Below are 24,854 nucleotides of genomic sequence, written 5' to 3' on the forward strand. Positions count from 1 at the left end.
AATCTAACAATTGAAATTCTTTTCATGACTACTAAAGAAATAAATAAGAAGATCACTTACTGTAAACTCTGACACTGAGATATTGGGGTTCTGGCTACTTCCCTAAATGTCAGTTTGGATGTGAGTCTACTGAGCTCACACATTTGTAATCGCAGTGAACATGCTGTGACCACAGAGTCTTTGCACTTGTTCCTCCTGAAACAATCTTTCCCTACCAGCACCTCTTGCTGCTGTTTCACTATTTAATCCACTTCATATTTCCTGTCAAATTAGACTTTCCAGATAACTTACCCTATCCAAAAATTATATTGACTTATGTCTTTTCTTTTTCTTCCTTTCCTTCCTTGCTTCCTTCTCTGTACCCTCCCCATTTCCCTTCTTTCCTCCCTTCCTTCCTTGCTTCCTTCCTCCCATTTTCCATCTCTGTACCCTCCCCATTTCCCTTCCTTACCTGATCGATCGATCTTTCTTTCTTTCTTTCTTTCTTTCTTTCTTTCTTTCTTTCTTTCTTTCTTTCTTTTCTTTCTTCTTTCTTTTTCTTCCCTCCCTTCTCTTTTCTTTTTTATCTTTCTTCCTCTCTCTTTTTCCCTCTTTCTCTTTCTTTCCTCTCTCTCCCTCCTTCCTTCCTCCCCCCTCTTTCTTTCTTTCCTGTTACAATTTCACTATCAAGAGGCCTGGGACATAACATGGCTTTGTTTTACTGCTCCAACTCTAACTAAATGATGGAAACCCTGGGATCTAAAGCTGTTTTTCTAATTTCAAGAATAAAAAAACATAATGAGAATGTAAATTAATAGTTATTCATAACTCCAGAACAACAAAAAAGTTGCAAAGTAACAAACAATAATAAATACAAGCAGTTTAAAAATACATAAAAATTATATTTTACTACTTTATTATCTGATCCATTTCTCTTCTCATAATTTGTAGTAAAATTTCCCTTGATTGGTTCACTGAATTATAACAACCCCCAAGAATATAATGTTTTGGTAAAGAGAATAGGAAGCTTATTCTATCTTTTCTGTAATGTACCTGATCACATTTAAATTACTGAGAGTTTAGGAAAGCCCTTCAACAGCAAAGTTTTTTTTATTGTTATTATCTTCTAAGTGTGTAAATTGTTATCAAGTGAATAACAACTACAAAAAGCCTTCCTTGAAATTCTATAGCACATGAACTACTATACGAACTTGTGGTATAGAAGAGCTTTGATTTAAAGTTCCAATCTGGGCTCTTGTCCACTACATCTATACTTCCAGTTTGGGAGTGTTAGGTTTGTGGCAGATCACATCACAACATCAGCCATCCTCTCCTTTCCACTAGGAGATTACTTTGTACTATGAGTAGTAGAAATAGTCTATAAATGATTCTTTTTTTAATATTTTTATTGTAATTAATAAAAGGGTTACATGATATTTGCCAGATAGAAGTTGGGTTAATTCACATACATTGATACCCTTTCACATGTCTTGGTACCCATTACCCTCCCCCCACCCCCACCATAGAAATGATTCTTACATGAGATAGTACCATAGTCTAACCATAAGTGGAAGCAACCATCAATTGTACAAACAGGGCCCATTAAATGTATCTCATATGTCCCAATGTGACTTCTGTTAACTTACTTTCAGAGATAACCAGCTGTCACTGGAACAGTGCCCATCACTACAACTCTCCTTCCCAAAGGTCCATGCCAAGAAGATGGCACCTATACAGCTTGCAACTATAACATTTCAGTTAAGGAACCTGGGCACGATGGCTCACGCCTGTAATCCTAGATACTCAGGAGGCTGAGATCTGAGGATCAAGGTTCAAAGCCAGCCCAGGCACAAAAGGACTCTTACCTCGAATTAACCTCTAGAAAATGGGAAATGGGGCTTGGTTCAAGGGTAGGGTGGGAGCCTTGAGCTGAAGAGCTCAGGGACAGTGCCTAGGCCTAGTTCAAGCCCATGACCCCAATAAACAAACAAAAAGAATTCAGTTAAGGATTTGTAAAGGACTGTGTGGATGCACTACCAGGGCCCCTCCCAGGACCTTAAAAAAAGATTTCCATAAATTAGAGGCCTGGAAATTCAAATTTCTCAATTTTTCAATACATCCAGTTGTGCCAGCATCTATTAATATTTGTAGATAGACCAAGACAATATCTTTCAATGGAAGGAAAGAAGAAAGGAAGGAAGGAAGGGAGGGAGGGAGGGTAGGAAGGGAGGGAGGAGGAGAGAAAAACAAGTTGTTTCTTGTCGTCCTCTCCACCCCCACACAGAATTACTAAATCAAAGTATTTTGCCAGGCATTGGTGGACCCTAGCTACTCAGATGGTTGAGATGTGAGAATTGTGGTTCAGAGCCAACCAAGGGGGAAAAATTCCATGAGACTTTTATTTCAACCAACAGCAAACCAGAAGTGGAATTATGGCTCAAGTGGTAAAGGCCTAGACTCAAGCAAAAAAGATAAGAGAATAGCACACAGGCCTTCAGTTCAATACCTGATAGCAACACACACAAACACATAATAAATCTACACTAAATACCTGAGTGGTTTGGGATATGTTCTCAATGTGAAATATGTCAACAGGATGCATAAATCATATGCATAGACTCATGCCCTTTACTTTTTTCATTATTTTTATTTTTTATTGTCAGGGTAATGTATAGAGAGGTTACAGTTACATTCACCAGATACTAGGTGCATTAATTCTCACATATTGATAGCCCTTCTTATGTTTTGGTCCCCATTTCCCTTCCCTGACACCCTCCCAATCATCTCGTTTTCCCCCCTTCCCTTTCCTATTTTGAATAAACAAACATGTATACAATATACAAGATAACAAAGTTAGATACTATAACAATATGAGATAACCAAATGGCAAAAAAAGAGAAGAGAAATAACATAGTACATTAAAAACAACAATCACACAAGATAAAGCTCTTGCTTCCATACTCTGGTGACCCTTTCATTTAGTCTCATCCTAGATGACATTATGTACTTAGACTTTGCACTATTATAATCTTATGGGTTGATTTCTGGTTTTTCAGTTCTATTCCATTGGTCTTCAGGCCTGTTCTTGTGCCAATACCAAGCTGTTTTGGTTACTCTATCTCTGTAATAGAGTCTAAAGTTTGGTATTCATATTCTTCTAGTGCTGTTGTTTCTGCTAAGGATTGGTTTTTCTATGCAGGGTCTTTTATTATTCCATATGAAATTTTGGATTGCTTCTTGTATTTCCTTAAAGAATGACATTACGATATTGATGGGTATGGCAGATTGCCATTTTCACAATGTTAATCCTTCCAATCCAGGAGCATGGGAGATTTTTCCACTTCCTCAGTTCTGGTCTGATTTCCTTTTTCAGATTTTTAAAGTTTTCATCATAAAAGTTCATTACATTCTTAGTTAATTCTTAAGCAATTTATTTTCTTTTGAGGCCATTGCAAAAGGAGTTACTTTCCTGATTTCTTGCCTTGCTTTTCTTGTTGTTGGCATACAGAAAAGCAGTTGATTTGGGAGGGTTAATTTTATTTTATTTATTTATTTTTCTGCCAGTCCTGGGCTTGAGCTCAGGGCCTGAGCACTGTCCTAGAACTTTCTCAAGGCTAGAGCCCTACCAATTGAGCCTCAGTACCACTTCCACCTTTTTTCTATGTATGTGGTACCAAGGAATTTAACCCGGGTCTTCACACATGCTAGGCAAGCACTCTACCACTAAGCCAAACTCCCAGCCCCAAAGACTTTTTTCATATATTTTTATTATAATTAATAGAAGGGTTATATTATATTCACCAGATAGAAGGTGCATTGCTTCACAAACATTGATACCCATTTTCATGTCCTGGTCCCCATTTCCTTCCCCCCACCCCCAACCCTCATCTTGTTTTCCCCCCTTCCCTATCCTATTTTAAATAACCAAATAAACATCTATACAATACATCAGATAACAAGGTAAAATACTGTAACCATATGAGATAACCAAAGGATAGCAAAAGAGATGAGAGATAACATAGTACATTAAGGACAATCCTGGAGGTCCTTTCATTTAGTGTCATACTATATGGCCTTAGTATCTAGGATTTGCTGTATTGTAAATCTCTGCTAGGAGAGCCCAAGGTATATGACAAATGAGGGAAACCATTGAGCCTATGTTCCTTTGAGTCTGGCTTACTTCACTTAATAAGATTTTTTCTGTCTTTCCATTTCCTTACAAATGGTTTGCCAAAATTTTGAATCAGCTCAAGCACCTTGGGAGTGGAGTCTATAGGGTTCTTTAAATACAGAATCATGTCATCTGCCAAGAGGGAAAGTTTCATTTCCTCTTTCTTTATTTGGGTCCCCTTTATGCTTGCTTCTTGCATTATTGCTCTGGCTAGGAATTCTAATACATATTAAAGTCTTCTTCCTGATTTTAGAGGAAATTTGCCCCTTACTTTCTATAGACTATTATCAATTCTTGTACAATTCTGTCACCCCATCAAGGGCACTTCTTAGAAAGTACAAGTGGAATCCATATTTGGAATGGCTTATTACTGAAATTATGGGATAATTTTCTCCCCTCTGTATGTTTGCCTTTTGGTGAAGGACAACTACTAGACAGTGACTTTTTTATTGTGTGTCTCCTAGAGAAAGCCTTTTCCAAATTTTTTTCTCATGATGTAGCAGATAGCAGCAGCTAAAAATCCCAAATTCCAAACTTTTCCCTGATAGGATAAAAATGTATATTTATTTGAATTTGAATATAACTCTCCAGTGTGAAGCAGAGAACATTGTGGAAGGGAGTTTAGTGGTCACCCAGATCAGTGTCTCCTAATGAAAAGTACCTGTGAAATCAGATGGTCTCTTTTAAAACCAAGTTCAGAGTACTCATTTATGCACCATTGATAAACCAATCTTTGGTGTCTGTTAGAGAAGTGTTGCCAATACTCAATTTTCCATTCAGATGGGAATGGTTGAGAGAAGATTGGAAGCTATGAGGCAACTAATGGTATTGACAGCAGAGTTATGAACTTACTGCTGAGCTCTTTCACATGCTTCGTTTAAGACCATGGAACTCTGTAAGCCCCAGTGGAAACACAAGGCTACCGAGGGATCCAACAACCTGAATGGAATGCAAGCAGTGTTTCCAACATTCATGTGATTACCTCTTTCAAAATATGTGCTTCTAAATGTTTTCTAATAAATTATGCCTCCTCATTGGAACTGACACATTGGTTAGTGTGAGAAGACACCATCCTTTAAAGAGATATGCTGAAGAAAGAAAATCTGCACACCTTTTCGAAAGTAGATTTGTCTGTGATTGGTTCTCACAACATGACATTTGGACATGCCCTGTTTCTGGCTCTATTGATTTCTAGATTGCAATAAAATATTTTATCGTGGGCTGCCATACTGTTGTTTACTACATGTACTACAACTGAGGAACAGAAGGATAAATCAATTTAAAATAATTAAGAACATGGATGAAAATTATAGCTTGCCTGTTCATCATCCCTCTGTGCGTTCACTGATGTGGAGCACAACCAGGCATTTCCTATCAGGAGATACCAGACCTATTTTAGCATTAGTAAAAATAATAATAAAGCTCATTGAATTCATTCAGCTGGTATCATGAGCATTATTGATGAAAATGTTAGGATCAGTAAAGATTTCAATTTGAAGTAAAGAGACCTTGAAGAAGAAAAAGGGTTATGGATGTGTTGAGGTGGCAGGTATTTGCTTCATAGAAAATTGTTTTTTTAAAGCATGAATTGTCTGTTGTACTGCTTGGCCTTCATTGGAGTAGTCTGTTCTTTCACATGCCATGTGCAGGTAAAGTAATGAGCATTGTTATCTGAGTTGTACTTGAAACCTTTGTGAACATCATGTACTGCTAGAAACTTATCAATGAATTAGTTATGGTAATGAACAAGCTGTTTCTCAAGTCATTTGACAGCCAGTGGAATTTAATGTGCTTCTCTTCAGAGTACAGTTTTGTACAGTACAGTTATTCTTTCTAGTATTAATTACATCACTGATGTTAAATCAGTGATTTTCTTAATTTTTCAGTATACAAGTCTACCAGATATATATGTGTGTGTGTATATATATATATATATATTGGGCTCGGTTGTTATGGTGATCTATAGAAAAAGTGAGTTAGCTTTTCTTTGATGTAAACAACTGCATTGCAGTTTCTTGTTTATTAATGTCAATTGGCCAAAACACTTGAAAATTGGACCAAAGCTTGAAAATACTTAAGTAGGCCAGGAACTGGTAGGTCACACCTATAATCCTAGCTACTCAGGAGGCTGAGATCTGAGGATCATGGTTCAAAGCCAGCCTGGTCAGGAAAGTCCATGAGGCTCTTATCTCCGCCAGAAAAGCTGAAGCAGAGCGGTGGCTCAAAGTAATAGAGCTTTTCTGCTCAGGAACCAGGCCTAGGCCCTGAATTAAAAAAAAAAAAACAGAAAACATAAAAAACAGGACCAACAAAAATAAATAAATAAATAAAGCCTAGGTAGAATACCAAACTATGTGGTGTTTTGTACAAAAATAGAACAGAAATCAAATTATTTACCTTAATAAATCAAAATGAAATAAATACCTAAAAGCTGAAGTAGAACAAAATCTGTACTACAATGCTTAGGGGAAAAAAATCTACAGTTAATCTATTTTTATAAGATGTGTGCAAATTCACCCCTAAAAAAACTTTCATGTTAGAGAGAGAAGACTTTTTAAAGACCGGTTATTTGGAAAGGTTTCCTACCTTTGGTGGTTGTGTTAGCAATTTTTCAGTTACTGTAACAACTATTGGAGACAATCAGCTTATAAAAATAAAGGTTATTTTCACTCAAAGTTTTGGAGATGTGAGTGCATGATTGGTTGATCTCATTGTTTGGGGGCATCACAGCAGCAGCATGAGGCATAACCACCTCATCATGAAAAGAGGAAGAAGAAGAGATTGGAGTCTCAAAGTCTCCTCGAACAACATACAGCCAATGATGAGAAGGCTTTTCAGGAGGAGAAACACATTTTTATTTATTTTTTAATATTTTTTTATTGTAATTAATAAAAGGGTTACATGATATTTGTCAGATAGAAGGTGCATTAATTCACATACATTGATACCCTTTCACATGTCTTGGTACCCATCACCCTCCCCCCCACCCACCACCCACCTCCCGTCTTGGTTTTCCCCCCTTCCCTATCAAATTTCAAATATCCAAATACAAATAAATTCAATATATCAGATAACAAAGTGAGATACTGTAGCAATATGAGATACCCAAGAGACAGCAAAGGAGATGAAAGATAACATAGTACATTAAGGACAACAATCATTCATTATATGGCTTTTGTTTCAGTATCCTGGAGGTCCTTTCAATTAGCTTCATACTATATGGCCTTATATATAAAGGTTTTGCTCTATTGCAGATCTCTGCTAGTAGAGCCCAAGGTTTCTACTGGTTATGATAAATGAGGGAAACCATTGAGCCTAAGTTCCTTTGAGTCTGGCTTACTTCACTTAATATGATTTTTCCTAAGTCTTTCCACTTCCTAACAAATGGGTCGATGTCATTTTTTCTGACAGCAGCATAGAATTCCATTGTGTACAAATACCACAACTTGTTAATCCACTCATCAACTGAGGGACATCTAGGTTGGTTCCATATCTTTGCTATGGTGAATAATGCTGCAATGAACATCATCGTGCTAGTGGATTTAGTATGCCCTAGATTTTGAATGGTTGGGTAAATGCCAAGTAGTGGAATTGCTGGGTCATAGGGGAGCTCTATGTTTCGTCTTTTGAGGCACTGCCATATTGCTTTCCATAGTGGTTGAACGAGTTTGCACTCCCACCAACAGTGTAGTAGTGATCCCTCCTGGCCACATCCCCTCCAGCATCTGTTATTATTCGTTTTCCTGTCCTGGCCATTCTAATTGGAGTGAGGTGGCATCTTAGAGTTGTTTTGATTTGCATTTCTTTTATGACCAGAGATGTTGAGCATTTCTTCATGTGTCTATAGGCCATTTTTGTTTCTTCTTCAGAGAAGACTCTCTTTAAGTCTTTGGCCCATTTTTTTAATGGTATGGTTGTTACTTTTAGTTTTGGAGTGATTTAGTTTTTTGAGTTGTTGATATATTTTAGATATGAGGCTTTTGTCCGTTGTTTGGTTGGTGAAGATCTTCTCCCACTCTGTAGGGTTCCTATTTAATTTACTAGCTATGTCCTTTGCCATACAAAAGCTCTGCAGTTTAATGCAGTCCCACTTATCCAGCCTTTCTCTGATTTGTTGTGATTCTTGGTCCTTATTAAGAAAGTTTCGACCTGTGCCAAAGAGGCCTAGTGTATCTCCTATTCCTTCTTGTAAAGTTTTCAGTGTGTCAGCTTTTACCTCCAGGTCTTTGATCCATTTGGAGTTAATTCTAATGCAGGGTGACAAAGAAGGATCCAACTTTAGTGAGAAACACATTTTTAAAGTCAAATCTGATCTCAGTGAACAGTAATTTCACTGTTTATTTTTCAGATGCGTGCATGACTATAAATCAGTATCCAGAAATGAATAAGAAATCTAAAGTAATTTCTTCCGAATTACACAAAATTCCTTAAAGAATATTTAATAAGTTTATTACAAATGTGGCTATTTAATTTTCTGGGCTGAAGCTCTCTACCCCCCACATTAGTGTTTGTATTTAATTAGTTTATTAATTGTAAAATGTAGTAGAAATTCATCGTGACATTTCCATAAATGCATATAGTATACTTAGATTATATTCACCCTATTATTCTTTTTTATCCCCTCTTCTCCTTATTCTTTTAGTCTTGTTTATGATTTTAATAAGTTTCATTTTGACCTTTTTAATAAGTGAATATAATGTATCTGATCTTATTCTACTTACCTTGTCTTTCTCTCCTACCCTACCTCCCTTGCTAATTTGCCCTTTCCTCAAAACAGTCTTCTGTTTATACTCATTTCTACCTTCTGCATATAAGAGAAAATAGGACATTTGTGCAAATCTGGCTGGCTGATTTTATTTAATGCAATATCCTCTCTAGTTCCATTCATTTTTCTCCAAATGTCATCATTTATGTTCTGTATTAATTAATATTCCAGTGTGTGTATGTATATATGTGCATACATACACATTATATTTTATTTATCCACTTATCTGACTGTTGGATTATGGTAATGTAATTTGAGACAACACTAGTGTACATCCAAACAATATTTATTCCCTGAGTATTCTAGGTGGAAACATCATTGGCTCAAGGTCTAGAGCCTGGAGCTTTGACTGGATTTTGATTTTGAAGTTAGTAGTCCATGTTGTCCTGAGAATGCTTTGTACCTGGTCTTCTCACTTGCCCTTGGCTTGGCACAGGTGCACCCTGAGTGTGACTCTGGAGCAAGCCATTATCCTTGCCAGAAGCCACGGGCTGCCTCCTCGCTACATCATGCAGGCTACAGATGTGATGCGGAAGCAGGTGAGTCTCATGCAGAGATTAGAGTTGTTGTTGTGCAGGCCTTGGATGGGAAGGTCCCATTGATCATTTATTGGGCATCATCGGAGTACCATAGGTACTTTTCTAAGTATGTGGTTTCCAGGGACAACGCAAATGAGAAACTCCCATTGAGAACATAGTACGAGTATATAAAGGGTCTCCAAGAATTTTGGAGAACTCTGGAAAAGGCACAAATGAAAGTGACTACATAAGCAGGACCTTATAGAAAGGACAAGAAAAAGTAACGATGTATTTCTGGGAATGGTAGTTGATCTAGTAAGTCTGGAGGAATAGATAGGGATGTAGTGAAGAAGAGGAAATTGAGAGCTCTGCAAGCTTCTAGTCATCTCCTGGGGACTTCCATGCCCCATTAAGAAGTGTGTGCCTCTTTTCCATGATAGACCAATTGACCTTAGACTTCTTTGGGAGGATAAATAATGGGTTGTGGACTCCCTTAGGTTACCAGAGTACTTATAGGTAGGAATCTGATTTATTGTGAATAAAATGAACTTTCTATAGTCTAAGCCAGAAGCATTTTAAAAGAGGGGCACCTTTGGTACCTTTTTCTTTGTAAAATAATATGAAAACTATACTAATTGACAGTATCTAATTCTAAAATGGGACTCAATCTAGTAGGAAAGATACCTAACCTCTAACCCAAGACATGGCAAGAAAAGGGAAAAATAACAATGTTTTATTCTATATCTTTTTCTTCAAGCTTTTACAGCAAATCTGTGCACTGACTAGATTTGAATTGTCTAAGTGACAGAGACATGCTTTTATAAGTGTGATTGCTTTGTTAATGACTTAGTCTAAAACTCTCAGGCAAGCTTATACATTTCTATAGGGCTTGCTCTTAAGATTACATGAGCATATCGAGGAAACCAATGAAAGACTGCTGGAGTGGCCAGCACCAAGCCTGTGTCTAAAATGCACAAATCTGGCCCCATGAGTGCACATACCCCAGTACTTCCAGTTAGGATCCAGGAGCTGAAAATTTACAGTCAAGACCTTAGAAGGTCAGAGAAGGATTTGCTTAAGCCTCGTGATGGACTGCCCTCCCAATGGCAAAGGGCAAACACATGTAAAGCACCAGAGGGTTGGGGGAGTCCAATACAAATTCTGTTGTAAAAAATCGGATCAAAATGAACTTGTGATTATTTCTATTAGAGTTAGAATTTAGCTTGATGAGATATGTGGAAAAAGTTAGTTTTGTTTTACTTTGTTGCTCTGAGACTAAGAATGTAGGGAGGTGTAGAAGACCCAGATCAAAGAAGAATTAGGCTTTTTTTTAGAATGTTCTAGTAAGTAGATTAGAAGTTGGCTACATTTCTACTCCATGGACCTGACCATAATTCTCTTTATTATCTGTGTGTGGGGGGGTGTGCGTGTGTGTGTGTGTGTGTGTGTGTGTGTGTGTGTGTGTGTGTGTGTATGTATGTTAGTACTGAGGCTTGAACTTAGGTCCTCATACTCTTACTTACAAGGCTCAACAACTTGAATCACATCTCTCAACTTCGGGATTTTTGATGGCTAACTGGAGATAAGATACATTCTCATGGACTTTTCTGCCCAGATTTGCTTGGATTCCAGGTGTGAGCCACCAGCATCTGGCAGTCTTTAACTTGTTAAAACCAAAAATGGAAATAGAAAAAGTGGAAATAAACTAAAATTGATATTATTGATTAGTACTTATGTAACTGCTAAAAAATGCTTTAAAGTATTACATGATACCAATCCATGGTATCTTATGTAACATGTAATTTAAAAGCTTGGAAATCAGGCAATTTCTTGTAAAATTCTCACTAATTTCTAAACTGCATTTTTATTAGTATTTATTTCCTCTCTCCTAATTTTTAAAACATAAGTGCATTTAAAATAGATAGCTTTCTTCCATTGTTGCTAACTCCATGCCTCCAAGTTTTGCAACCCAAATGGCTGTGGGAGGCAATGAGCTGATTTATCACTTCTGTGTGGAAAATCCCAGGGCCTGGGGCCTCTTCTGTGGGAAAGTGCACAGACGGGCACACAGCAGATACTCCTGTAATGTTCCTTCTGTTGCCCATCTTCTCTCCAGTATTTTGTCCACAAGCCAGCTCCTGCTTGATGGCTCCTGATCTAAGCCATCAGAATGCAAGTCTGAATCATAAATCTAACTTGCATTTTCTGCCTTTGGCCTTTCGATCTATGGGAAATTATTTAACCATTTAGATCCAGTTTTTCATAGACTAAGTGTGAGTGTATTTGCCATCTTTACTGTATATTTATGTATTTGAATTCTTTAATTATTGAACTGTACTTATTATGTATCAAGGTATAATAAATTTATTATATACATATATGTAAATACATCTATATGTTTTACAATGTATATTTACAACCTCAGTTTGTTTTCATATACACCTTTCATTAGGGTATTACCTTAGAATTCCCCACTTGAATTTGAAGAAATGTAGAAGAAAAGGTTAAGATGCTTTATGAAAACCATAGTTAGTGCTTTGACATGCTCAGAAGAACTGATTAATTGATGATCATTTGCATGATGTTTGTCATGTGAAGAAATATATTTAGAAAGCAGCTGGGCACCAGTGGTTCATGCTTGTAAGCCTAGATACTCAAGAGGCTGAGGTCTGAGGATCATGGCTGGAAAGACTGCGATGCTTATCTCAAAAACTACCCTTGCCCCCACAAAAAGCCGAGATGGATCGTTGTGGTTCAAGTGATAGAGTGCTGGCCTTGAGCAGAATAAGCTCAAAGACAGTGCCTAGGCCAAACCCCAGGACTGTCACAAGAGAAAACAATAGAAAACAGAAACATCTTATTAAATACTTAATGTAATATCATGGAAATATAGACAAAATTATAGATGACTATGATACTCTAGTGTATCTGTGTCATAAGTTTAGCTTAGAAATTCTAAAATCCATTTGTTTTGAACCAATAAATAAACATATGACAAATATAAGACTCTGACTTGTTATCAATTGAGAAAGACAAATTAGATAAAGGAGAGGCCAGAATCTCCAATGAACCATATGGCACATTGGCAATATCAGCAGAACTGATACACATACAAACACACACACACACACAAGTGGATAAATATAGAAATGAGTATAGATGTGTGAACATGTTTGTACCAGTAAACTAACTCTGACTGCTATAAGCCCAATTGCTGGACAGTAGTATTGAGCATGTCCAGGATACAGAAAGAATTCTCTAACAACAAAACTCCAGGCCCTTAGAGATATGGTAAATTATCAGCAGAAACAAGAATGATAAACCTGAGAATTCATGAGATGCCAGAAAACAAATAATAAAACATAATGAGGGCATGGCATAAAGAAAACTGAAACCAATCATGACCACATATTATAGAAGTCTGTATGCATTGTTAGCCAGAGTAATAGGCCAAGAAAAAAAAAGAGAAAGGAAGAAGTCAAATAATTCCTGAGTAAAGAGTATGCTATCATACTTGGAAGACTAAACATTCCATTCTTGGTCAACAAGCATAGTGAGAGAGACAACAAAAAGACAATTCCTTTCACAATAAATTCAGAAAATCCAAATGCCCAGCAATACATCCATCGAGGGGAATTAAAGCCTCTACATTGATAAGTATCACATGTATAAGATCACATCTATAAGATTAAGCTGAGGAATATTTGGGAAGAGGCGAGTGACCAAGGTGAGAGGCAGTCAATGTCATCAAAGTAAATTAAATATATACGAATGAAATGGTCTTAATGAAGTCTACTAGATCTTTTAAATTAATAGTAACAAGAACTACTGTCTTTGTACCGTAAACATTGAGACATAAGTCTTCAGAGTTCCACGGAGACATGTTTATCCAGAAATTGCTTTAAAACCACTTAAGAAAATATTAAATAATGCTAATTTCAAAATAGGTAGTGATTCATGTTAAGGCAAGCAAATGGAAGAATAATGGACTTGTAAGTGTTGTTCCACAAAATTAGCAGTACAGAGCTGGTGTTTACAGCATGCTGTCTCCTGTTCTCAACACCTAAAGTGAACGTTTCTAGGAATTTTTAGGAACATGAATATGGAGGAGAGAGGGAAGAGTAAGCTGTTAAACTCTGGATTAGTTATATGGTTATGGAAGCACATAGTACTCATCTGAAATAGAAGAGCCTATTTTGATTCTTAAAAAAGAGTTTACTGGAAACTTCCCAGCTAGTTATGTCTCCTATGCTTCATCCTCCCTCCCCCCTCTCTCTTTCCACTCTCTCTCTCTTTCTCAATGTTAAGTGCCCTACTAAAATACTGGAAGAACTATTCTACACTCTAATGGTAACATAACTGCTAATACAATGAAAGGTTAAAAGTGATTTTTGCTACTTTTCAGGGAGCAAGAGTTCAAAACACAGCAAAGAATTTGGGAGTCAGAGACCGGACCCCTCAGTCAGCTCCCAGGTAAGTGTACCCTATAGCAACACCAATAACAAATGCTCCTGATCTAACATTTGCCCAGTGCCACGGATTATGGGGCTCTCCCTGGTAACCACCCAATGGCTAAGGAAATTAAGCTGAAATGTCTCAGAATTAAATGGACATTATTCCGTTTTGAGAATTCCACCAGGCATTCAAAAATAGAAAGTCTGTGCAAATAGAACTAAAACGTTAAATCCACTTGTGTCCTTCACTGAGATGCCAGGTTGATTTTTCCACCTATTACTGCACAAGCCCTTCCCCTTTCCACAATTGCCTTTCTCATCTGCATCTCTGTGGAGAATGCTTCTTTATCCCATAAAACCCAGCTTAGATGTCATTTTCTATTTGGATCCTTGCTTGAGTTTCTTTCTTTCTGGGCTCCTTAAGCAGCTTGTATATTGTTTTACGAGAACACTTTCTATGTGCAGCAGGTAGTGATATGTGTTTCTTTACCCAACCTACATATAATTTCTAAGAATAGGAGAAATACTTTGGGAATTTTATTTTTCCCAATACCAGTATCTATATCAGAGAAAAGACAAAATCCAACGTGATTCCAAGAACATATGAATAAATCAGTTCATGATCTTTTTATTTCTTATGCCAGTCACAGTTTACATATCGTCCTATGAAAGGACTCAAATCTACCTTTAAAATAAATGAGCAGAGTTAGAAGGCCCAGAGAACTGTCTTGTGTTTGGCATGTTTTATTTCCCTGGTGATTGGGTAGGCAGACATGCTTATATGTATTTGCATTTTAACAAAAAGTAGGCTTCTCCAAGCACTGTCATAAGGAAAGACTCTATTGGTTTCTATTTACAACACTATTACCAGGGTGAACATGATGAGAGCAATGTTATGAAGTTATATCCCATTCTGAAAACCTTTGTGGGCAGTGAAAGTGCTTTGGAAAAGAAAAACCTATTTCCCCTCCTCGAAAATGGATGAAGCGCTCGTAATCTAGCTACATTCATCATTAGTGCCGACTCTCAACTCTTCAATCCTCTGCTCTTGTTAATGTAATCTTTCATAGCTGATTTGATTACCATCTAAGACTCATTACTGAAATATCATTTCACATAAGCATTGTTTCCTCCAGTGAAGATAGATGTGGTATATTTGTATAACAGACACAGTGAGGTGTTAAAAATTCCAATAAGAAAACAAGATAATGATGCCACAAGGTGTTTTAAGCTAGGGCTTATTCACATTAATAAGTGGGGTTAGAATGAGTTTTCAGCATCCTGATCAATAAACCAATATACAAGCTGAACACAAGGAAAGAAACTGATGACCCCACTTCTTTTCTTTACTGGGTTATGTAAGACGTTTGAGATGTGACACAATAAAATGAGCCAGCTAACAAATTGACACTTTTTTTATACAAGGGAATAATAACCCTGAGAGTAAAAACAAGAGTTATTTCAAATCTGCATTTTATTTGCTCTTTCAATCATTCTGGAGTCTCTCCCAACCTAAACACGGCAAGTTAGAGAACATAGTTAATGCCCAAAGTCAGATCACTCATGGGTAAACCAACTGAAATGCTTTTGCAGGTAGCTTTATGGAAGTCTAGAGTGCCATCTCTACCTAAGGTTGTATTTGATTTAAATCTCCCAACCCTATCTCTCTCTATGCTAGTTTAACTTCCAACTTCCCAACATGTGCTCTCTAAAGAGAGTGGAACTGCACATTGATGGCTCACATCTGTAATCCTAGTTACTCAGGAGGCTTAGATCTTAGGTGGTAGTTTCCTGCCCAAGCAGGGAAGCCCATGAAACTCTTATCTCTTATTAACCAGCAAAAAGCCAAAAGAAGAGGTATAGCTCAAGTGGTAGAGCACCAACCTTGTGCTCAGAAAGCTAAGGGATAGTAAACAGGCCCTAAGTTTAAGGCCCAGACACAAAAAGCTAATTAGCAGACATTTATTTCTTTCTTCACATCTTCAGATGACAGGCCATTGATTAAAGCAAGAGAAAAGACCAGAAGTTGTTAAACTGTTACATAGCAGCAACCAAATAAAACAACTGTTTTCAAATAAGGAGTATCTGTCAATAACTACGATAGACATGAGCAAAAATTGTCATGCAAACACTGAGTAGGGTAATAACACAGTCTAAGGATGGAGACAGGAGGACACAGAATGCTCATGGCCCAGCCAGCATCGACCGGAGTTGATGCAATGAGACCAGAGCCCAGAGACTGAGAACTACACCTCAGTCTCTGTAATTGCTAGCTGAATGTGATTGGGAATAAAGCAAAGTAAGGCTGGAGCTGCAGAAGACCAAATATTCCATCCCAAATGGAAGATTACCAGTTATAATGCATTTTTCTAATATGTCACAAAATCTGCAACTGTAATCCTACAAAAGCTTGATTTTCCTCATTCTTTTTGGAGGGGTGAGAGGGTGGATAACATGTGATAATAGTCTAAAATGAAAAGAATCATTCTAAGTCTCAGCTCCTGCTCTCTTTCTGACTTTATTTAGTTGGATTTTTTTCCCCCTCTGAGATGAAGTTTTCTCATATGGTACATTGGGAAAATGACCGTGAGATGGATGTGGGGTATAATGGATAATTTTGCCTTCAAAGAGGCATTTGCTTTCTGGGTCTCCTTTAAAACAACCTGCATTTGGTCTATGCAAAGGAAAAGCATGATCTATAGAACAATGTATGACAGTTCTGCTCTCTGAAGATGAATTTGGGCTAAAATACCAGCCCCAACATGGCTGCTGGAGCCCAGATTAGAACAGCAGAGAATGGAGCAAGCCCTGTTCATGTAGGTCCACTGGTGTGGAATGAGAATACAGCCAGGACTACAAATATCGAGCCCACAAAGGCCTCCCACTGCCCAGTAGTTTAGCTGCCCAAACACAAAAGGACTCACTGCAATGTTAAAGTCGTACGCTCTACCTATTACATTTCACTTCCAAGCTTCATCTGCCTGCTCCAAATTCCCAAAGCTCCACAATTTCCATTGCAAATGTCTCTGAACTCAAATAACCCTGAGTTGCTTCCAAGATGCCTCAGAAGTTGAAGCTGCCCAGCTCCCCAGTACCCAAAGCTATTATTTCATTAGGTGATCTCAGGGAGTAGCTTTTTGCTCCAATTTGCAAGGCAGACATTTCAAAGACTCGTTGTCTACTCCATGACATTGGTTCCATTCTGTGCAAACGTGCAGAGCAAGATAATGGAAAAGCAATGGCTCAGCCCAGAGCGGGACAAATGCCACTCATCTTCCTTCTCTTCTCAGCCTTACTCAAGCCTTGTGCTTTTTCACTCATTGTGCAGCACTGTAAGGGGAATAAGAGGATAGAAATTAAAGGGGGAGAAAGGTGTTTTCATCATTTTATTATGCCAGTGTCAGGAAGGCAATCTAGCAAAAAACATATTATTCAGTGGAAAAAGACTCTTCACATACATCGGGTCAATGTACTGCATTCTTGTCTCTGGGACAGATGAAATCAGCTTTACTGAGTGTGGTAGGTCTTTAGTCATACCGTCTTATGTGGGGATAACTTATGAGGCATAAGTCATTATCTTCCAGACTCTAAGTACATTTTGCAAATCTCCAAAGATAATCACTTGTGTGTTTCTAGACTAAGAAAGTTCATTTTATTAACGAGATTTACAACCCAATATTAAATCTTTCTCATTCTTCTCCATTGATTTAGAATTAGCCAGGGATTAAATGTCAAAGGGAGAGCAAAATTTATAATTTGCTAAATTGGTTAACAACTCATTCAAGCTGTGTTCAATTTAAACTGTAAAAAGAGAGTCAATCACTCTGTCTCAGCTCTGTGTTTGAACTGTTGGGGTCTGTTTTTCTTCTTCTTTAAAGCTGAACAGCTGGATGTTAGCTCAGTGACAGACCATGTGCATAGAAAGTATGAAGTCCTGATTCAATCACCAAAAGGTCTCTACCACCACCACTACCCCCCCAAGAAATGTATAAAGTTGTATTCTTTGTTTGATACATTAGCATAAGGTCATTAATCAAAGTTCGTTAGTAAGGAAACTATAGTCCAATCCACTGCAAGGAATGCATTAGGCCTGAGGTCCCTAGGATTATGTGACACCAAATGTGTTCCCTTTTACTTTGCTTCTGGAGTCAGGATTCAACCATTTGGGAGATTGGAGCACTGGAACTTGTGTAAACCTAGTGAATTCCCCTGAGCTTGTGTCAATGCTGTGTGTCCTTAAAACAACTGCACCAGGGCTTCAAAGGCATCATTTCTGGCCATCTCCATGACTAAAGTGGATTTGGACCCACCAATAAGGGCTTGACAGAGCCAGGCTAAGAACCCTCAGTGTCTTTTGATACCAAGCCCCAGGAATCTGTCACATCCTCCCATTCACATCCTACCTCTTGTATGACTGCTCTGGTAACAAAAAATCTCTACTAAAATGCATGAGAACTCTACTAGCCTCCTCTGACATAAGTGTTATCGCACTATAAGCAAATCACCATTGATGTGATGGTAATTACCAGCCTAGCCTCTTCTCTTGGGATTCAGAGAATAAATTTTACTATCAGCAAAGTAAACAACCTGGGTGGATATTGGACCTGAACAGCAGATTTTGACAATGCAGTCTTGTTTACTCAGTAGCTCTCTAGGCTTACCAAGAAACACAGGAGTTCTTGAAATCATATAATGAAACCTGGGTGACACACTCGATGAGTGATGGTTCCATTTTGCTGTGTCTTTTCTAGGCTGTACAAACTGTGTGAGCCACCTCCTCCCATGGGGGATGAATGAAGATGCTTCACAAGGACACAGCATCCTGAAGCTACATGAAGTGCATGCAGCCCCAACATTCTCCACTGAAAATAAAGAGATGCCTTCATTCAATTTAAGTCTCTCCTTCCCCAGGGTGGAAAAATAAACATTCAGAGTATACTTGGATATGTATGATGAAAATAGACAAGTCCGTACAAACAGTCCAGTCTTCTAAATGAATCCTTTTCTATATGGACATTAAATAGTCACTTTTAGGCCAAAACTTACTGGTGGAATTTATGGGGAAAATATTAGAGGTAAAAAATGGACTAGCAATTGCACCTGCTTTGTCACTCATTAATTTTATAGTGTTTGTTTTCAACTCTTCCTAATGGACAGCAGTAGTAGAGAATAGAGTTTCTTGAAGAAGTCTGTCACCAAGGAAACACGACTGCATTCTGTGAGCCCTGCAGACAGGTAAACTCCCATATAGCCGTGGTGGCATGAGTGCTTTCCTCCTTGTCTGTGTCAGACAGAAGGTACCTGTGCTACATAGAGAAGTATGTGTGCTGCTTTCTCCCAAAGGAGCCTCAGTCAAGAAGAGCTGTTGAGTTCTCCAGCAAGATATCTTCCAGTGCTTTGGTGTGATAAGGAGTAGTGAGGACCAAGGAAGAGAAACATAAACTATACTTACTTCTCTTACGTTTTCTGAAACCTTTCCTATGAGATGTAAAACCCTGAAAAGAATACACAGTCATGTGAATTTTCCCATCCCAATATATGTGCAAGGTATAAAAATAGGAGTTATTTGTTGTACTTCAAGAGGACTATTAGGAACTTTGATAATATGGACACAAAGTATAATCTGTCTTTATTCTAGAGTCTACACCATAATGTTGACTACATTAATAATGGTCTTAAATGCATGGTTTTATTAAACATTCTTATGGTGATTATAATAAGAGTCGTGGCTTGCTGAACATCGGGGACTAGTACTGCAAATAGTGCCAGCAAGTGATTTACTTCACCATGGTGCAAGCATCATAGGGCTTACACAACTTATCCAAGCTGAAGTGGTGACCTCAGTAGATGGTTTAATCTTAAAACGCCATGTTTGTGAATGTTAATCATCGCTGACCTAAACAGCAATCTATAGCACGTGCCTATATATGGATTTCGATTGAGTATGTGAAATGCTTTCACAACTAAAGTCCTAGGAAACTATCATTCAGTCTTGGTTTATGAATTCTAATAAGAGCTTTCAGGGTATTATTAAGTATCTTCTTCACTAGAAACTGTATATGGAGTAACAAAAATACTATTAGGAATATTTGGGACGTCACATGTCTCCGTATCTCAATAGCTATCCATTTCTAGCAGTGAAGGTAGTGATAAGCATTGTTTGACACAGACATTTGCAGAAAGTCCATTTAAATAATGGCCAGAAGAGTGACAGGTTCCAAAGAAAAAGCTGAAGACCCAAATTTCACAACTTGACATTGTTGGCAAGTGAAGTTTTTTGTGAAACTCTGAAGGTTTCTGTAAATCTTTAATTTTCCTGCATCAAACATGGGATCACTTTCAATTCAGGGTGAATGAATGAACAGAGCTGTTTAGCCTGATCGAATTTCTTTTCCTGTCATCACAGCTTCCAATCACATCCTGGTAATAATCCTCATCAAAGTCATGAAAAGGCCATCTCAGTAATTCCGTTATGCTTGGACATATCTCATGGGACCCATTATCTGTTACTGTTGTATTTATAAGTTCACAAACTTTAAGGATCTACTCTGTATTCAGTGGAATACACTTAATATTATTTTTAGAATTAAAAGTAGGCATACCATTTACCAGTGTGCATGGCACTTACTAAATGCCTAACCACAGTTTATGCTAACAACAGTCAATGTAGTGTTATACTGTAATAAAAGTGCAGCTAACACGGATGTTTACTCTGTCCTGAATAATGATTCTGCTTAGCCCTTACAATAGGACTGGGAGATGGTATTGTTTTATTGCCCTGTTTAACAGTTGAGAAACTGATGAATAGCCCAGTGACTTGCACAAATTCATACAACTAACAAAGTCTCTTGTGCTGTTCTCTTTTTCCTTATTAGTATAATAATATTACAAATTATATGTATTACTCTAGTTATATAATATGCATTGCTGTTCAATTATATATTCTATTGCACAAAGTATAACATATGCTAATATGAATGCATATGAATGCCCTTAATATATGAAAATTATGCAGTTTTCCAGGCATTTTATCATTCTCCATGCATATTTGCAATATGAATTTTATATCATAATCCCCCTAATTGAAAATAATAGTTTTAGACATTTATTACAACTAGGAAATAGTACAGCCTATGAAATTTAACTATAATTTTAAGTGAAAGGTAACAGCAAAATTATAGAGTAGAGGAGTGAATAATGACAAATTTTCTTCATCAAAAAAGCAACTCCATATAATATTGGACATTTAACTGTCTGGGGATTATAGAATCTATTTACCTCCATGCTTCATAGTCCTCTCTAACCAGCACTCTTTCAAATGCTGCTGAAGCCTGACAACTATTTTTCTAACTTTGAAATCTGGACTTCTGCCCCTTTCTGAAATAGATTACTCTGCATTGAATTTTTTTCTTTTTTTAAGCTTACCAGGTACCTGACTTAAAAAATAATAGTCAGTTACATAGTCTGTACATTACAAACATTCTATTGTTTTCTGTATCTTTTTCTAATAGTAAATTATTGTTAAATTGCAGAATTTAGTAAAGTAAATATGAGGAATTCAAGGAAACTAGCAACTTATATCTATCCCCACTATTGTTTAGATGAAAAGCTCTGTAGTAGTGTTACTTCTACTGGATATGTAACATTAAATTTAGATTTAATGCTTTTTTTTTTTTTACAAGCCGGCATCCTCAAAGGAAAAGCCAGGCTTTTTCCTTTCTCTTTAAGACATACCCTGGCAGGGGCCTAGATTCCTTCCCTGTGTACTCATTGGCAACTTCTTGTGGCAACAGTATACAATTTAAAATTAAGCTAATTTCCTAGGGTATCATAGTACTGATGACATGGAAATGACATTGAGTCTGACTACATTAATTTCAATTTTGTAATCATTAAATTCTGGATAAAATGAAATTGACTGTCATTGCCAAGAAAATCAATGGGTAAGCAAAGTCTGAAAGGATCTATTAACTAATTTAAACACTTTATATTCAGTCTTGTGACCATATACCTTTTATAGGCAAGATTAGTATTTATTGATTTAAAAGCATTTAATTAGTAAGTTACTCCTTGTATTTACAATGAATACATTCCTATTTTAAACATTCAAATATTCTTTTATTAGTTCAAGTAGTTCTTTTCCTATAGCACATGATTTAATGTAGGTTAGTAGAATTTTAATTCACTTTTTAAAAATAAAATCATAATGTTCAAAGTTAAAATAGTCTTCCTTTAAATCATTTTAATTTTAAGGTCATTTTCTCTCTACTGCAGTGGTAATGAAAGTAACCTTTAATATTTAACTGAATTCATTTTATCTTTTTTATCTTTTATAGATTTATTTGTATATGAGCTATCTTGCTAAATTATAATTTAGTAACTTCCATAGACTAGTAATTTAACATGCATTCATTAACCAATTTATTGAATAAATTGCCAATTGTGCTGTGTGAGAACTAGGGCAAAGGGTGTTGAAATGGCTTCAGGTACTCTTTTTCTTTTAATGAAGGAAGATAATCTACATCCTGTCAAGTGTTCTGAGCATTTGTGATGAGCCTTGGGAGAGAAGGCAGGGAACTCTTCAGCCTTTTCATCTGCTAAACACTGGCCACCATCTTTGACCATGTTATAGTTCTGTCAGTCACTTAGCTTATTCTTTTACCATACGTGACAACTTCACTTCAGTGACTTGCCATGAACTGTGATCCTAGCATATGCACTGCCAAGTACCTGTGGGCATGCATGGGAGACTAATAAATACTCTCTGTACACCATCTAGCAGGAGAGTTTGCTTCCTTTACTGGATATAGATTTCTGTTGTCTACTAAGCCTACTCAATGAGAAGTATGTGCATATGTGCATATGTCTCTATAGACTATATGTACTTACTGCAAATTATTTTGATGTGTTATATTAAAGAAATGGAGTTGATCAATGTACTGAACATCTATACTGTATACATCCGAGCTGTCTATGTAGCAAATGTCCCTGGCAGAATACCTTTTAATCACAGCTTCTACTTTACTCTTTGAATTAGCTTTCCATTACTATGACAAAATACCTGGAATAATCAACTTATAAAGAGAAAAAAAGGTTGCTTAGGTTTAAAAGTTTAGGAGTTTCCAGTACACAGTGAAATCGGTCTGTGGTGTGATGAGGCAGCAAATCACAGCAGAAATATATAGCCGAATGAGATCACTCACCTCATCAGCCAAACATGAAGAAGGGACATGGTCCCACAATTTCCTCCAATAGAAGGACCCCACTGACATAAAGACCTCTCATTGGGCCCTGCATCCCAAAGTTTTCAACACATCCCAGTAGCATTATCCTGGGACCAAGCTTTTAACACATGCAATTGCGAGAAATTGCCATTGAGAAATAGCTGCTTAACAACAAAATTGTTCAAGTTTAAGTTATATTTGTAACTAGGAATAAAAACTAGAGAATCATTTATTTTAATGACAAGAGTAAATGTCATGGCCAATGAATCTAGTATTTGTATTAGACATGTTTGACCCTAAAAACAAAACAGTGTCTCTGTATTACTGATCAGTTGTGTACTCTCAAAATGAAGTTATTTATAACAGAAACCTATCCTAATACTATATTTGTATGATATACTGTATGTAGCCAAGAATACTAAGTTGGTGAAATGCTCAGAAAACATATATTTGAATTTGATTATCTAATGCCTCAAACATATGTATTAGAGTTTCAGATAAATATATATTTTTGTAACTGCCACATAAATGAGTAAAACATTGCTTAAAATATTTTTATAAGTTCTCATTTACACAGTACTCATTTAAAAATAGTTACTCATTTAAAAATATCAATGATTCTATAAATAGTAATTGTTTTGAATATATCCATACTTGGATAATATAAAAAAATTAATGATATTTCATCAGAATGTATTACAGCGGCTTTGTCCTTTGTAAAATATTCATGTAACATAGCTTCAATCATTCCAAACATTGTGTATTGTTCAAGTTAGCAAAATGCATTATGTATTTTATGTCACTTGTTTTTGTCAGTATGAAAGATCAGTACAGTAACATTTTATAATAAGTGTCAACAATAATAAAGTGGATTATGGTATGACCAGTTTAGCTTTTCTTCCATCTAGGTTTATTTCCTATTATAATCTAACCTGTTCAGAAAACAAAAACCAAGAAACTCAGATTTTCACTGTAGGGGATAATCCCAAGCCCAGCAGAAGAAATCTAATACATGTAGGAAACAAATCCATAGCTATGAGGTGGTAACTGCTAGGAAGAACCCCAAAAAACAAGCCAATCATAGACGCCCATATGAGAAAGCTTCACAGATGACATGAAAGTTGCATCATTCTCTGAATTAACTAGCCCATCTCTTGACTATTCTTCCATTCTTATTATGAGCCACTTTTGAATTGAAGTGGGTATTATAAAAACATATTATTTCCAAAATGTGAGGTTGAACAACGTATTGTTATGGTGATTGGAACAATATGCAACCCAAGAAACTAACCAGCAACAAAAGACCATATGCACTAATAATAATAAAAAAAAAACAAGACACAATGAGCAGTATAAAATTCAAGGAACACATCTATTTATATTAAAAAATTAAAAATGAATCTGCAACCAGTGGCTCATACCTGTAATCCTAGCTACAGAGGGTGATATCTGAGATGAAAGTTCAAAGCCAGCACAGGCAGAAAATTCCGCAAAATTCCTTTTTTTTGTATTTTACTGTCAAGAGGGGTTACTGTATAGAGGGTTACATTCCTCAGGTGGTGGGCACATTATTTTTTGAAACCTGATACCCCTTCTCATGTTTTTATCGCCTTTTCCATCTCCCTCCCCCCTTGGAGTCATCTTGTTTTCCCCCTTCCCTTCCCTATTTCAAATAAATAAGTGTGTATACAGTATACCAGTATACAAACTCAGATACAATAACCACATGAGATTAACCATAAG

The 24,854-nt window shown here is 36.8% G+C and overlaps 1 protein-coding gene across 1 annotated transcript in view; it reads left to right on the forward strand.

The window, feature by feature from the left end:
- The window catches only part of Prex2 (phosphatidylinositol-3,4,5-trisphosphate dependent Rac exchange factor 2), a 262,087-nt gene extending 237,860 nt beyond the window's left edge, over positions 1–24,227 (forward strand). Inside the window, exons 38-40 of the mRNA XM_090338918.1 lie at positions 9,352–9,454; positions 13,839–13,906; positions 18,639–24,227. Of these exons, the coding sequence (XP_090195044.1) occupies positions 9,352–9,454; positions 13,839–13,906; positions 18,639–18,684 (217 nt within the window). The 3' untranslated portion in view covers positions 18,685–24,227. The remainder of the gene's footprint in view (positions 1–9,351; positions 9,455–13,838; positions 13,907–18,638) is intronic.
- The last annotated feature ends 627 nt before the right edge of the window (positions 24,228–24,854 follow it).

The sequence above is a fragment of the Megascapheus bottae genome, chromosome 9 (genome assembly GCF_031878675.1).
Source record: "Megascapheus bottae isolate mThoBot1 chromosome 9, mThoBot2.hap1, whole genome shotgun sequence".
Classification (NCBI taxonomy): domain Eukaryota; kingdom Metazoa; phylum Chordata; class Mammalia; order Rodentia; family Geomyidae; genus Megascapheus; species Megascapheus bottae.